The sequence below is a fragment of the Ranitomeya variabilis genome, chromosome 4 (assembly GCF_051348905.1).
Source record: "Ranitomeya variabilis isolate aRanVar5 chromosome 4, aRanVar5.hap1, whole genome shotgun sequence".
Lineage (NCBI taxonomy): Eukaryota > Metazoa > Chordata > Amphibia > Anura > Dendrobatidae > Ranitomeya > Ranitomeya variabilis.
Window position 1 is genome coordinate 501,037,467 of NC_135235.1, and position 16,568 is coordinate 501,054,034.

Consider the following 16,568-nt stretch of genomic DNA (forward strand, 5'->3'; position numbering starts at 1 on the left):
GTTTCATCGCAGAAGGGGTGAATCTTTTATGCACATGCCAATTTTTAGTTGTTTGATCCCATGAATTTAATTTATGCCTACATTTTTCTAACCTCACCAACTTAAACTATTTAGACATATATAGGGGCACAGACGCCATGTGCACCAAACCTTTTATAGTTATGCAGTATGCAAATGGAGGACGGAAGAACACGCCTTGTTAAAGGGGTCATCTGAACTGGTGGTGAAGGTCTGCAGTCACTCTGTGAATGCAGACTTCTGAATACTTACAGCCAAATTTTGACAAGATGTGCTTGACTTTGTTCAATTAACTTGTGTTGAGCGATACTGAGCATGTCTAGTTGGCATGTGGCCACATGTATGCAAATTGCATACTTGCGCTCATATGACTGCCCTCTCACCGCAACGCTAGAGAATCCTGACAGTGTGTAGTCTGCACGAAGTAAAGATTGACGTCTGCAGTCACTTGCTGCAGACTTTCATCAGAAGACTGTATAACCTCCTTTAAAGGGGAAAAACACCAGACACATACTATGTGTATTTCATAGATTGTGTGCATTTAGCCTTAGTCCTACATGCAGTTTGCCACTGGAGCAAAAAAAATAAAAAATCTAGCAATACTATATCTTGAGTCTCTTCTTTACTAAATAATCCTAAATAATCAACCAGCCCAAAAACTTTACTCTTTTTCTGAATTACCCTTGGTCAAAATTTGTTATTGTGAACAGTTGAGGAAGCTGAAGATGAAATGCTCTGTAAAAGGCCTAAAATTATAAAAAGGTAAATGGCCTGATGCAAAGGTTTTAGCATCCTTCAAGGTTCGTACCTATTAGCATCCCCTTCTGCAAGTGTCATAGCTTGTAAACGCTTTTTGTAGCCCGTGTTCTTCAATTCTTGTTTTAGGGATTTTCATCCATTCTTCCAGTGAGATTCCTGTGTTGTCTTGCATGCACTGCTATTTTGAGGTCTAGTTGCAGATTTTCAATGATGATCAGAGGACTGTGAGGGCCATTGTAAAATCTTCGTGTTACACCTTTCAAAGGTGGTCTATTGTGCATTTTTTTAGCTATAATTTTTGATTACATTTTATAGTTTTAACATTTGAAAACCAAAGTCCAAACAGTTACGTTCAGATTCATCTGTGAGTAAACAACTTTTAAGAAGCTTCAGAAGAAGAAAAAAAACTTCAAAATCGAAGCACACAATAAAGTGAGCTAGCTATTGGGAAACACTCTCTCAGTAATGACCACAATGCATAGGAAAACATTAAACGCTAAAATTCAAGTATATTTCCAAAGAGGTTATATTTGGTGCCATTTCGGTCTAGTCCCTTACTTGAGTTTACAACACAGTTCTTGACAAATTGACATCACATATAAAGACAGGACAGACACCGAAAGAGGTAGAGGAGGGAAGGCACTGGGGTCCGGGGAGACAGGGTGTCTAGCAATTATTCTGAGCCCAATAATAGTTCCAGGGCTATAAGCTATCCACTCTCGCTCCCATCATAGCCATCATATATTCCATCCTACAAATGTTTCGATTCTATATTTCAGATGGATTGTAGTGAATCGTACCATACCCTCCTCCTCCCCCTCCCCTAAGGGCTGGGGGATTTTAATACAAAGTCCTGTCCTTCAATTGCCTGGCCATTAATGTGTGGGCCTTGTTGCCTTTTTCATAATATTTTTGTTTTTTATTTGAGTAGTTTATCAACCTTTCGTAAAGAGAAGTACTTTAACTGATTTTCTTTTTTTTTTTTTAAATTCTTTATTTAAGTACGGTTTATCAGGGAAAATTGTACAAACAGTTAGAAAATAGTTACCTATTACATATCAGCATTTAGCTGACCCGACGATAAGGGAAAAAGGGGGGTTGGTGCTAATCTGAGTAGATTTTCTGAGGGGCGCTACCTCCCACAGGGTGCCTGTCAAATATCTCTGAGAAGGGAACATTAAAATCCCCTCCTACTGGTAAAGCTGCCGGTGGAAGTTTCTGAAGTAAAGAAAACGCCTTCCTCAGGAATTGATCTGTCACGTATTCGGAGCATATAAATTACATAAGGTAATTGCTTTACCCCTCAGATGCCACTAGAACAACATGCCTCTCCCGGATCTATATGTCCCTTGATCACTTGCATCTCTTATTGTTATTAAAAGCCGAGTAAGACGTAGGGAAGGAATTAAGAGCAAACTTTAATGTGCCAGTTTTATTGTAGTGGGTCTCCTGTAAAAAGGCTATGTCGGCTTTTTGGGATTTTTTTTCCCTGTAAGGTGAGCCTCCATTTCCTAGGGGAATTGAGACCCCTAACATTGTGATATTATACAGGTTATACTGGTCGTATGTGTTACTCACTTGTGCAGAGGACCCAAAGTTTGTCTCCTCTCCAAAACTCTCTGGTTGCTGATGACTCCCCAGACCCTCGAATGGTCCGTTCATCTCCTGTCCAGAAAGCTGTGCCTAAGCAGAAATAAAGGGTGGGAATGAGGGCAAGGGAAAGACATAATAAAAAAGGAAAATTGTGCGAACCTTAATGAACCATATTTCCCAGGATAAATCTCCTGGACTGGGGTTACTCCAGTGGAACTAGCTGAGCCCACTAGGAATACAAATAAAACACTTAACCCCAGGAAAATTACTAAGGGGGTGGAGCCCAGAGTTTAGCCCGCGCAATGGTGGGAGGAAACTGAGAGTAGGAAAAGTAACACCTTTCCAACAGGACAAACCAGGGCTCCCCCAGGCTAATATTGCTTATACGGTTCGAATAGTTCCACATAACCCGAAAACAGCTCCACTTATCTTAAATAGCATTATGCTTATAGCAAGTAATAGGTGACTGCAGTAGCCCCCCCATCAACGGGTTAGGAGATACAAAACAACAACGTTTTATATAAGATTGTTAAAGGACGTTTCAGCAAGTTCTAGTAGAGGGCTGTCCCTTTGCGTCACCCTTCTCTCCCGGCCCTCTCCGATCTCGTTTTTCTTTTATTCCAGACTGGGAGTGGTAGTCCCACTGGAACAGGGGTGTCCTAGTCCACAATCTTGGAGGTCTGCTGCCCCAAAGCTTCACAAAAAGCTGGTAAATCCTCCAGAGAGCAAGCTCACCGGAAGGGAATTGTTAGGGCAATGTGGAAACCCCATCTATATGGGATTCATAGATCTTTCAGGGTGTTTAATAGGGGTCTGAGAGACCTTCGTTTCTGTAAAGTGAAGTGAGACAAGTCTGGAAACAGCTGAACTACTGTTCCCGAGTATATTATCTTTCTGTGACCTGGCCTTTGTCATGATCTTTTCCTTCCTAATCCTGGAGACAGCAGATTATGTCACGTGGATATGGTGTCGGCCCTTTAGGTTGCAGAGCACAATGAGCTCTGTGAAATGTAATTTGCTTTGAAGGTGAATCCCCCAGGATGTAATTAAATATCTCTTGGAGAATTAATTTAGGATTTGCAGGGACGACCAACAGCGCTCCCGTCTGCACAGGGATCTTCACTCTCCTGGAGTCCATCGAGGGGGAAGAAAAAGGCCAGTGCAGACACAGTGAGCTGGGATAGATGCAGTGCCTGGTGGGAGCTCCTCAGCAAGGCGTCCTCTCATCCCTGCATCCCAGACACGCCCCTCTATTGTGGATTTTGATGTGTTTATGATCATTATCCATTTGTGGAAGCCATCCTCTTTTCAAAGTTAGCTTTTTTTTCTTTCACAGATGGTGTTTTGTTTGCATCAAGATTTTGTTGAAATTTAATTGAATCTATTCTTCACTCTACTTGTGAAATGTTCCCTGGGCCATTGGCTGCAACACAACCCCAAAGTATGATTGATCCACCCCCACGCTTAATGTTTGGCAAGATGTTCTCTTCTTGAAATTCTTTGCCCTTTTTTTTTTTTCCCTCCACACATACCTTTGTTCATTGTGGCCAAAGAGTTCTGTTTTAAACTCATTGGTACACAGGACTTGTTTCCAAAATGATTCAGGCTTGTTTAGCTGTTCTTTTGCATACTTAAGATACTGAATTTTGTGATGAGGATACAGGAGAGGCTATCTTCTAATGACTTCCATGAAGGCCATATATTTGCAGGTGTCTCTGGACGTTGTAATACTTTGTTGTACTGTTCAGTCTAACTCTTTCTGAAGGTCTTTTACCTTGAAGCGGGAGTTCCAATTTGCCTCTGTAGTAGAGATGAGCAAGTGTGCTTGAGTCCCCGCAGCTGCATGTTTACCCACCGCAACACATGCGGGGATAACAAACAAACAGCCATGAAACATGCAGCCACTTGGACTTGGAACATATTATTCGAGCACACCCAAGATGCTCGGACGATATCCAAGCACACTCGCTCATCACTATTCTTTACTACTCCTACAAGCAATTGTCACTGAATTTTTTCTTGGTCTTTCAGACCTTATATTGATCTCCACTGCTCCTGTTAACTGCCATTTCTTAATTACATTTCGAACTGAGGAAAGGACAACTTAAAAATGCTTTGCTATCTTCTTATAGCCTTCTCCTGCTTTGTGGACTTCCTCCATTTTCATTTTCAGAGTGCTAGGCAGCTACTTAGAAGAACCCATGGCTGCTGCTGGGAAATTTGCGTCACCTGACCTTTCCTAACGGTGATTCTGAACAAGCCATAACACTTACAGGCTAGTTAATGATTTTCCTAAAAAATAATAGAAATAGAAATGTGTAGTTTAATAGTTTTGTCTCCTTTGTCTCAATCATTCTGTTTTTGTACAAATTTGATGTAGTTTTAGTTTAAACTTATGCAGAAACTTCTTAAGGGTTTAACTTTCATGCACCACTTGAAAAGAAAAATAAACTAAAATTTGTGTGTAAATAATATATAATTTTTTTTTTTTTTGCAGAAGTCTCCAGGATAGTCCAAGGTTCAAGCTTCTGGTTGATGGTCTCCTGAAAATTATAAATGCTTTTGAGCTGGACTCTGGGTATAAATGTAAGTTGAGATTTCTTGGAAATTGAATCCAAGGATTAAAGACGACCTATCATCAGGTCAAAATTGGCTAGTTGTTGCTCATATGTTATTCCTGCTGCTCCTCTGAGTATTCTGTTTTTCATTTTTTTTAATCGACCATATGGTTCCAGAGATATTGTCCTTTTTATTCAGTTGTAATTTTTATATTTTTTTTTAGGGGGTTCATGGTATTTTCTGGGGGTGTATCTTATGGATTCTCTGGGGGCATGTTTTTAGGTTACCCTGCATAGTTACTCTGTGAGCCCTGCCCCTATTGAAAGACTGTAAAAACTAGCACAAACTAAAAAGACTCGTATCTCTGGAACCATATGGCGTATTTAAAAACAAAACAAAGAAAAAGGGAAAAGCTGAATAATCAGGAGAGCAGTGTAAATAAAACCTGGGTAAAAACTGATCACCTTGGTCCTGGTTAGCTGGTCCTCTTCAAATTCATGATGATGGATGGTTCAATAAGTTCTATGTTCACATCCCATTGTCTAAAGGTTATCTGCTTAGCTGATATATCGTTGTGTTAAAAAGTGTTTGCCCCTTCCTGATTTCCTATTCTTTTGCTTGTTTGTCACGCCTAAATGTTTCAGATCGCCAAACACATTTAAGTATTAGGCTGCCATCACACTAGCAGTATTTGGTCAGTATTTTGCCTCAGTATTTATCAGCTAAAACCAGGAGTGGGTGATAAATACAGAAGTGGTGCATATGTTTCTATTATACTTTTCCTCTGATTGTTCCACTCCTGGTTTTGGCTTACAAATATTGATGTAAAATACTAACCAAATACTGCTAGTGTGATGGCAGCCTTAGACAAAGATAAAACAAGTAAACTCGAAATGCAGTTTTTAAATGAAGGTCCTTTATTTAGGTAAAAAGAACTTTTTCACACAGGACCTTGTAGGTTTGGATTTTTTTCCCCCAACCCCTCCCTCCATTAAGACATATAAATTAACTGTAGTTTATCACATCTTTAGGAATCTGATTTCAAATTCCCTAGCCATGCGCTGGCCTGATTGAGAACAGGTGTGGCAGTAATCAAAAAATCACTTAAATAGAACCTGCCTGACAAAGTGAAGTAGACCAAAAGATCCTCAAAAGCCAGACATCATGCTGCATCCAAAGATATTCTGGAACAAATGAGAAGCAAAGTGATTGAGATCTATTGAGATTGAGACTGGAAAAGGTTAGAAAGCAATTTCTCAAGCTTTGGGAATCCAGTGAACCACAGTGAGAGCCATTATCCACGAATGGCATGAACATGGAACAGTGGTGAACCTTCCCAAAAGTGGCCGGCCTACCAAAATTACCCCAAAAGCGCAGCAACAACTCATCCAAGAGGTCACAAGACCCCACAACAACATCTAAAGAACTGCAGTGTTCATGACTTTACTATAAGAAAGAGACTTGGCAAAAATGGCCTGCGAGTTCCAAGACTCATTGCCAGTTATCACAAACGCTTGATAGCAAAAGGTGGCCCAACCAGTTATTAGGTTTAGGGGGCAATCACCTTTTTCACAAAGGGCCCTGTAGGTTTGGATTTTGTTTTCCGTCAATAATAAAGATCTGCATTTAAAAAATGCTTTTTGTGTTTACTTATGCTATTGTCTAATATTGAAATTTGTTTGGTGATCTGGAACATTTAAAATATGATAAATATACAAAAGTAATAGGACATCAGGAAAGGGGGAAAATAATTTTTCACACAGCTGTATATAGATCTCAAATCTTAATCTGTCATCTCTTTTAAAGGCAACTGCGGGAAAAATGTGTTAAAACAGTCATGGTAGAAAGTGTTGTCACCCTTGAAGTTGTTCCAGAAAATAAAGTATTTCTCCCCGAAAATTATTGCAATTACACGTTTTGTTATACATATGTTTATTTCCCTTGTGTGTATTGAAACAACAACAACTACAACAAAAAAGAAAACAGGGAAAAAAGGCAACTTGGACATCATTTCACACAAAACCTTCCAAAACATAATTTCTCTCAAAGCCTCCCTCAACTTAATATTTGGTTGCACACCCTTTGGAATAAATAACTGCAATCAATCACTTCTTATAACTAGAGTTGAGCGACTTTTACTTTTTTAGGATCGAGTCGGGTTTCGTGAAACCCGACTTTCTCAACAGTCGGATCGTGTGAAATCGGCCGATTATTGCGACAAGTCGGGGATCCGACTGAAACACGAAACCCAATGCAAGTCAATGGGGATCTCTCTCTCTCTCTCTCTCTCTCTCTCTCTCTCTCTCTCAAATGGTAAGATGGCGGTTATACCCCCACCCCCTGTGACGCCGCAGAAAGCAAGACGAGACCTATGTTATCACGCTGCCCACACTCCTTCAGTGGCGGTTAAAGTGTCATGTGAAACCCGACTTTGGCGCGAAGATCGCCGACCGCATGGCCGATCCCACACTGGGATCGGCTCGGGTTTCACGAAACCCGACTTTGCTGAAAGTCGGCGACTTATGAAATTGACCGATCCGTTTCGCTCAACCCTACTTATAACCATCAAGAAGCTTCTTACACCTCTGACCTGGAATTTTGGACCACTCTTCTTTTGCAAACTATTCCAAGTCTCCCATATTTGAATGGTGCCTTCTCTCAACAGCAATTTTAAGATCTCTCCACAGGTGTGCAATGGGATTTAGATCCAGACTCATTGCTGGTCACTTTAGAACTCTCCAGTGCTTTGTTTCCATTTATTTCTGTGTGTTTTTTGAAGTATGATTGGGTCATTGTCCTGCTGGAAGACCCATGACCTGGGACACACTCAGCTTTCTGACACTGGGCGCTCTATTGCGATCCAAAATGTGTTGGTAATTTTCAGATTTTACGATACCTTGCTCAGTCAATGCACCCAGTGCCAGAGCTAGCAAAACAACTCCAAAACATCTTTGAACCTCCACCATATTTGCCTGTAGGTACTATGTTCTTTCCTTTTGTAGGCCTCATTCCATTTTCAGTAAACAGGAGAATGATGTGCTTTTAACAGAAAGCTTTATGTTGATCTCATCTGTCCATAAGACGCTTTCCCAGAAGGATTTTGGCAAACTGCAGTCTAGCTTTTTTTGAGGCTCTGTGTCAGCAGTGGGGTCCTCCTGTGTCTCCTGCCATAGCGTTTAATTTCATTCAAATGTTGACGGATAGTTTGCACTGACACTGATGCACCCTGTGCCTGCCGGACAGCTTGCATTTCTTTGGAACTTGATTGATGCTGCTTTTCCACCATCCGGACTATCCTGTGTTGCAACCTTTCATCACTTTTTCTCTACTGTCAACGTCCAGGGTGATTAGCTACTGTTCCATGGATTGTAAACTTATTGATTATGTTGCACACCGTGGGCAAGTTGTTTACCCACAATTTTGGAAAGGTGCCATCATTTTTGTCCTCATTTTGGGGGTTTCGTGTGAAATTATATCCAAGTTTGTTTGCTTTTGTATTTTTTATTTCTCCATTTTTTTTGTGTGTGTTCGAATGTACACAGGAAATAAACCTGTGTAATTGCCAACACTTTCGGCAATGACTGTAAATGGCTTTAATTCTGAAAAAAAAGTGATACTGTAATACTTGAGTTTTTTTTTTTTACATTTTTTTAATCAAGAAGCTTAATAGTAGCTCATCCTGCTGGTTGAGGGACTACCAATCTAAGGGTACCAGTATTTGCATTTCTAATCATTTGTCACTTGGTTTATACTGCTCTATCCAGTAGCAGCATTAATGCTAGTGATGAGCGCAAGTGCTTGTTGCTCTGGAATGCCCCGAGTATCGTGGGTGCTCGAATGATCTGTTCAAGTACCGCAGGAATTGCCCGGGTTTTTCAGGCAATCCCCCTCATGCTCTGTGGCTGCTGGGACTCGAACATTTCACTCGACCACCCGCGATACTCTGTGCATACCCGAGCACCCTTGGCTAACTTGAGTAATGAGCACTTGTGCTCATCACTAATGAATTTATTTCTTGTCTTTAGGGAGAGACCTGTCAGTCTAGCTGAGCGGGCAAGGAGAAAGATGGCTGACCCATAACTGTGACTAGTCATTTTGTTCCCGGTTGCATTTTACACAGTTTCTCACTTAAAAACCCACAGTATTTCAGAGTTAAAGAGAACCAGTCAGCATGTTTTGCATGTTAAGGTGAAGACACTGCCATAATGACACTATTATACAGAATATGTTGATGCTTTTAGTGAAGAAATCTGCATGGTGGTTGTTCTTTAATCAGCATTTGAAGTTTAGTTGTAATAAGACTTTGGTGCATAGGGGTAAGACCTCGATGGGTTGTGCTTGCGCAGATTGATCTCCCTTCGGTCTTCAGTAAAATGGCGCAAGAGTGGCCACTGGCTCCACTGTACTGAAGACAGCTGGGAGGTCAGTCTGCGCATGCTCCATCACTGGCACTATTTTATTGAATACCGCCAGGAGATCAGTCTGTGCAAGCAGGAGGACAGCGCCAACGCTAACTTTCAAACAGGCAGATGCAGACACCAGAGGCAGGAGGAGGGGCTGCCCCAAGGGAATCTAATTTGTATAACAGCGCCATTATGGCCAGGCCTTTTAATTCCAACAAGCAAAATCATGCTGACAGGTTCTCTTTAAACGTATTAGTGTTTGTTACAGGAATCAGGCTGTGAATTAATTGACAGGTTCCCTTTAATAGGATAGTCCCTTAATAGTTTAACTAAAGTGAAAACCTGAAAGGTAAAATGACAATGGCTGGAAAAATACTTCAAGGATTCCATGAGATGGGAATAAAGAAAGTAAAAAAATAAATAGTTGTCCATAAAGGAACATGCAAGCCAACATTCCATCCGTTATCGCAGTTGTCTGGTCTAGTTCTTACCTTCTTTACACTGGAACATCTGTGCAGTGCTGAGCACTTCTAACTGTCCTCAGTTGTTTTTCATATCACAAAACATTGGTCAATATAAGAAGAAAAATCACATACAGCGGCAGAAATTGGAGGTCCAGTCATTTCAGATTTTTGCTACAGTTGAACAGGTTGTCCCTTTTCAGCAAATCTTTGTTCCTGGCAGCAGTTTATGAAATACCAGTCTCCTGTTTACTCACCGTCCACTGGCATAGCGAGAGTCTTTGGCTCTGCTCTACGTGGCCAGTATTGGCTGAGGTGCTGATGTCATTTCGACAGTGTTGCTGCCAATCGGTGTGCTCAGCAACTTTGCCAATGTAGACCGAGCGCACCCTTCAGAGCCTTTGAGCTCACCACTGGGGCTGCTGTGCTGTTAATGTGACTTCAGTGGCAGCCAGTACGGGACCACTGGGAGCAGCTCCAGAAAATTATAGATAGATAGATATAGAGATAGATTATATATATGAGAGATATAGATATATAGCCATCTGCAGCTATTGGCGATTGTTTTGAAATGGTACAACCTTTGTAAGCTAGGGATTGACCTATTAAAGGTAGCCTATACCATGATTCAGAGACTGGCCCCTGTATTATACGCTAAACTAATGTTATATAGAATTATAATACACACACAATTTTTGCATATGATCCTAATATTTGTGTTTATATAAACTGATGTATCCAGTTAGCATATTAACTTTGAAGATTTGAGGGTTTATTCTCATATAAAGTATTGTTTTGTATTTTTTTTCCCTACTAAGTTTTCCCAAGTCAAGATTATGCCAGTACTGTCACAAGCCATAAAGAGTCACTGAAAAAGGATGACCAACCTGTGGTGCAGAGCACTGGGTACAGAAACCGAACCAAGAGAGGAGTAGAGCGCGGAGGAAATTGTGAACGCCGCCTGTCCTTTCTGGTAATTAGACTGAATAAGTCAGTTAGAATCTCCGGGCTCGGACCATTTAGACCAGTGCTGAACAGCAGAGTATGTAAACGTTCTGTTTCCAAAGAGTGTATCGCGTATCTACAGGATAGATCACTGGTTTCCAACCTTTATTACTGTGAGAGCCACATTCAGCTCTGAGAAATGAGTCACATTTAGCGCCGCTTTCCCCACATTAACTGATATAAAGAAAGACATGCCTTCCCTAGAAAAAGTAAATTAAGACCCTGTGCCCCTTCCTTTGTAGGCAGAAGACTTACATCTTGCGCTGCCCACTCATTCAGTATTTTTACATAAAGCATACTTGCCACACTTTTGCACTTCTGGCTTCAAGAACCTCAGGGGCAGGGTCACTCTATAATTTTATCTCCAGCTTTCCATATTTATCCCCCCACCAAATAAATGAGTGTCGAGGGCTTCTCTTCTGTGCACGGCTGTTCAAAAAAAAAAAGTAACTATCTGCAGACCTGTTCCTCAGGCTAGACTTGTTACTAATGCACCAAGATGACAGCCGTGAGCCACAGATCATGGTCCCGCGAACCACATGTGGCTGCCGAGCCACAGGTTATGGGATAGATGATAAACTATGATCTGTGGAGATCTGACCTCTGGGATCTTTGCTTACCCCAAGATCTGATGATCTGCGTTTCCTGTGTAAATGGAGTGGGAGTGTGCGTGCGTGGCCACCACTCCATTCATTTCTTTGGGATTGAGGGCTATAGCCCTTTTGTCAGATCCATAGAATTGAATAGAACACTAGTTACACATTCTCACACATCTCAGCTATCCGGATTAGTTGGACTCCCATCAAATACAGATTCATCACATATTGTGTGAATAAAATAGATAAAATTGAAGAATTTAAAGAAAGCATATCAGTCACATAAAGCAGAATAATTCTAGACTGATTTTCTAGTACACATGCATTTTTCATGCAGGAAAAGAAAAAAACCTAGTCAGAGCCGAATTTACGCTTGTTTTGGTGTTTTTATTATTTTTTTATTTAAGACATTTTGTTCTCAATGAGGAAAAGCTGAAAGTTTTGACACCATACACTTTTTCAAGTTTCAATAATTTTCTTGTTACACTAAAACTGTTCTCTAATTGAAAACGCACGGAAATCACTCATCAAATATACTACATCTGAACAAGCCCAGCGGGAGCTCACTTAGGACCTACTTAGTTCATTTTTTTTTTTTAAGTTTTCTATAATATGAAATTTCTTATATGACTGATGGGAAAGTTTTATTTGAAAACTAAAAAGATAAGATGCCGTCAGAGAGAGGTGAGACTGTAACTTTACACCTGGTAACTTGGCATCAGTGACAACGTAGAAATACCTCCAAAGAGTACACGTGGAATAATGTGCGCACTATTGTAAAGCCACAGGGCTACATGTGAAGTAAAATAAGTCAGGATTGGGAGTATTCTTGAATGATCACCAATGAGAATTCAGTTTGGTGTATTCTTGGGCTAGACTTTGTGGGCGTCTTGTAGCATGTGCACCCCCAGTATACCACCACTGTAACAAGGAAGTTATAAAAAATACAGCTCTTTCCAAGCTGCTCGTTGCGGGACCCTAGGGGAGAAATCTGACCCCATTCACCTGCATAACCCAGCATACAGCAGTTTTTGGCCATGTGACTGGTGTTGTGGTGAAAATTACCTAGTAGCTCCAGTCTTAGAATATTATAAATGAACCATTTTAAAGGTGTCATTTGGCACCTATTACTTCCACATTATGGGAATAAATGAGCACCTGAAGTGATAACCCGGTCTCATGAGCGCCAGCGGGCATCATGTACCTGTCATGTTAATTACAGTAGATGCATGCACAATGCCTGGATTTCCTGTACTATGCCTGTCTGGCTGGTGGCCAGCGGACATTCTCTGGATATGGAAGTATGAGATGCTGAATAACCCCTTTATTATAAACTTTTCTTACATGGATTATCTAGAAAACAAAATTTGTTTGGGAGGGCACCACAACAAATATAAAGGGATACACCCAGAGTCAACACAAAAATATCAGAAATTATATGGAGAGAAAGCTGCAGACCAAAAACTGGGGATCACCGAAAAAGGTACAAAAATAATTTTATTGAATACAGGGCCGACACACATCATAAAAACAATTAAAAGTCAAACAACATGACAAATGGAAACCCAAAAAAGCTTATAATAAAGCTTAGGACTACCCCTCCCAAGGCCAGTACATAGATTTTATATTGTAGTTGGTACAGAGAATTAGTATACAAAATTCAACCAGCAAATGCTGATGACCATTAGATCAGTGTATACAGGTAACAATGAATAACTGTGCAAAATTACATGCTATAGAAATGAATAATCTGTACAATAAATACCTCTAAGTGGCGAAAAGCTACACCACATTGCACCACTACAACTGTACATCAAATACAACTTCAAATAGATAAGTAGCCACTCAATAGCACATCAAAGAAAACAGGCATCATAATTAACGCATATCTCAACCAGTGCCCAACAGATCTGCTGAGGAAACAATCCAGAACCCTGCTATAATAACAATTGAGTGACTAATACAGACCCAGTAAGTCACATAGTATGTGAATGGCCTGAGAATGGGGGAGCCCGTGGAGATGCCCACGGAGAATTTTGAATACTAATTCTCTGTACCAACTACAATATAAAATCTATGTACTGGCCTTGGGAGGGGTAGTCCTAAGCTTTATTATAAGCTTTTTTGGGTTTCCATTTGTCATGTTGTTTGACTTTTAATTGTTTTTATGATGTGTGTCGGCCCTGTATTCAATACAATTATTTTTGTACCTTTTTTGGTGATCCCCAGTTTTTGGTCTGCAGCTTTCTCTCCATATAATTTCAGATTGTCTAGAAAACCTGCATAATTAAAATATGAAGGTCAGGTATGTATTACTGTAAATGTTTTTGTCTGATGCTGGTAGTCAATTGTAGGGCCTAAGGCCTCTTTCACACTTCAGTTGTTTGGCGTCAGTCTAAAACCGCCAGTTTCCTCAAATAACGGATCCGTCATTTTTTTTTTGGTGGATCCGTTATTTTCCCATAGACTTGCATTGGCGACGGATTGTGACGGATGGTCGTCCGTTCCATCCGTCATGCGACGGATTCGTCGAAATTTGGCGGACGTTGTCTAGACATAGACGGACATTGAAACGTTTTTTGTCAATGCCGAAATGACGGTTTGCGGCGGATCCGTCGCGTCCGTCATTCCATAGAATGGCCGCCTATGGGCGACAGATCCGTCGCGACCGTCATTTCGGCGGATCCGTCGCCCTAATCCGCTTTTGCAATTGCGCATGCTCCAAAAAGTAGATACTTTTCCCAGACAACCCCCAAGTAACGGATCCGTCAAAAAAACGGATCCGTTGGAACCGTTTTCTCAACAATTGTGACGGAACCGTCGATCCGTCACTATGTCGGAGCAGACTGACGCCAAACAACTGAAGTGTGAAAGAAGCCTTACTCCTCATTTAGGGGATTTTATCTTGCGGCCTCTTCTGAGTTGCACAGAATGGATGGCTGTCCTAGCGAATATTGTTTGTGTACCCAGAATTTGTTCTATGTGCCATTGTTCTCATTTTAAACAATCGCTGTACGCCATGTAAGCGTTGCCTTAGTTAGTCTGATTTATTTTGAGCTCCCTTTTGTTCTGCCCTTATCCATTACTCTACGACCTTTCTTTTCATCCTTGCAAAATTATTTTTGGAAAGCGATGTCCTCAGTCTTGAAGTTTGTAGTCTTTGTAAAAGTGACCTTTTTAAATTGCTTTTGCTTGCGTTGGTCAAAATAGACTCCAGATACATCAGATTTTCAGTGGAATTTGGAGAATCGTGCCATTTTTGTTTTTAATGCGCTGTGCAATGCAAAAATTAAAGAGTGACTATAATTCCGCAGATTTAATGTGGCTGACTAATAAGACATACTGGGAATATCTACTTTATGTAAAGATCTGCACTTTGCAGAGCTACAAGTTTAATAATGTAAGTGTTTGCATTAAAGTGTACTGGACCTAAAATTCCTCCAAACCTCTGATTATTTGACCATTGAGTGTCAGGATTCCCTTGTTCACTGGTTAAAAGGGGCACCGGGTAGTGAACCAGGCACAAAACCTGGTGATTCTTTGCAGGCTTTAGATCTCTGGGAATAAATGCACTTTGAACTTAAAAAATAAATCTGAAAGTAAGGTTTTTCAGCGATGAACTTTCCTGACGTCTATCGTCCTGAAGAGCAGAATTAGTAACCGGAACGTTGCATATAGAATCCTGCCCTGAAGGATTAGTTTGATGTACAGTGTCATCAGCAGTCCCCGATTAACAGAACAATAAAGGACATCACATTCTAAACTCTGGACCTCTGTGTTTTCACCTTGAAATGTGCGAATTGCCTCTTCAGAGAAGAAATCTCACGCTGGTATAGGCAGTCGCTACAGTAGGTCGATAGAAACCACTGGTGACTGGCGCATTGAATAGTTTCAAATGGGAGAACAACGGATGACTAATGAACGGAATCCGTTTTCCATAAGCTTCAATGGTAAAAAAACAAACCATAAACTGATCCCACTACAATTAGTTTTTTAAAAATAGATAGAAAGTTGTGTCTGCACAACTTTTTGCCAACAGGTTGCTGCTGGATCCATTCTAATGGATGACTACTGGACCTGTGAACATAGCCTAAATCTTCTGTGTTAAGGCAATATTTCTGAGACTGCACTGCTGAGGGACTCAATTGACATTGAGTAATTTCATACAGTAGAATGACTATATTTTTTGTACGTCTTATTGGGGGACACAGTGGGATGGGATAGTCTGCTGCCACCTGGGGGCTGACACTATTATTGCAATTAAATAAAATTGGCTTCTCCCCCGCAGACTATACTCTGCCGGCTTCCTCTGTTAAGTGTAGTGTGAGTTGAAGGCAAGGTTTGTCTCAGACCTGCCTTTGGTTAGGTGCTAACCACTTTGTTTTTTTTCTGAATGGTTGTCTCAGGGTTAACAAGTGTAATTGTTTACTCTGTTTCATCCATGTAGCAACTAAGTACTGGATCTGTGCAGAGGGCAGGTGCTGCTGCTGGCGGTTCTACTCTTCCAGCTGGTCCCTTGGCCTTGGCAGGTCAGGGTTAGACTGGTGGTGGGAAGGAGTGGTCCATTGCAGCGCTGCCCAGACCCTTTTCTCTCTCGGGATTTGCTCCCCTCAGATTCCTTCCTTGATGCATATCAGATGGAAAATGGTGGCTAGTTTGGTATTGGCAGTGGACACCTCTCTGGGAGTTACAGCTGTGCCGCCCAACAACCTCCCCTTACTGAAACCGTTTTTTTTTTTTTTTGTTTAGGAAAGATAAGCACGTGATTAGATCCTCTTTTTTATTTTTTATTTTTTAAAGCATGTGGCGTTTACTTAGGTGTTTCAGAAAGCATGGAAGCACCCAGACAGACGCTTTCAGAATCATAGCCATATGGAGGTGTTATATCTAAGGACGAGGACGAGTGAATAGCTATAGCGCTTACCGAATAGCTGCCTGGGAACCCGGATACCTGGAGCGCTGCCGATATTCAGCTGTTCGGCACCCAACAAACAGGCTCTCCATGCATGTGACTGTCACACAGCCGCGACACATGCAGCTGCGGTGCCGAACAGCTGATTATCTGTTGTTGGCTGGTTCCCAGGATCTGGGATTAACCGATGTTGCTGATCAAATTGCACAGGCAGGGAGGTACAATGCTGTGCAAATTAATTAAGACAAAGCAAAAAAACACA

The 16,568-nt window shown here is 41.1% G+C and overlaps 1 protein-coding gene across 2 annotated transcripts in view; it reads left to right on the forward strand.

The window, feature by feature from the left end:
- Positions 1–16,568, forward strand: part of BRCA1 (BRCA1 DNA repair associated) — a 220,792-nt gene that overhangs the window by 75,463 nt on the left and 128,761 nt on the right. For both annotated transcript variants that reach the window (XM_077252036.1, XM_077252038.1), the window contains exons 5-6: positions 4,868–4,956; positions 10,612–10,766. In XM_077252036.1, coding sequence (XP_077108151.1) covers positions 4,868–4,956; positions 10,612–10,766 — 244 coding nt within the window. The remainder of the gene's footprint in view (positions 1–4,867; positions 4,957–10,611; positions 10,767–16,568) is intronic.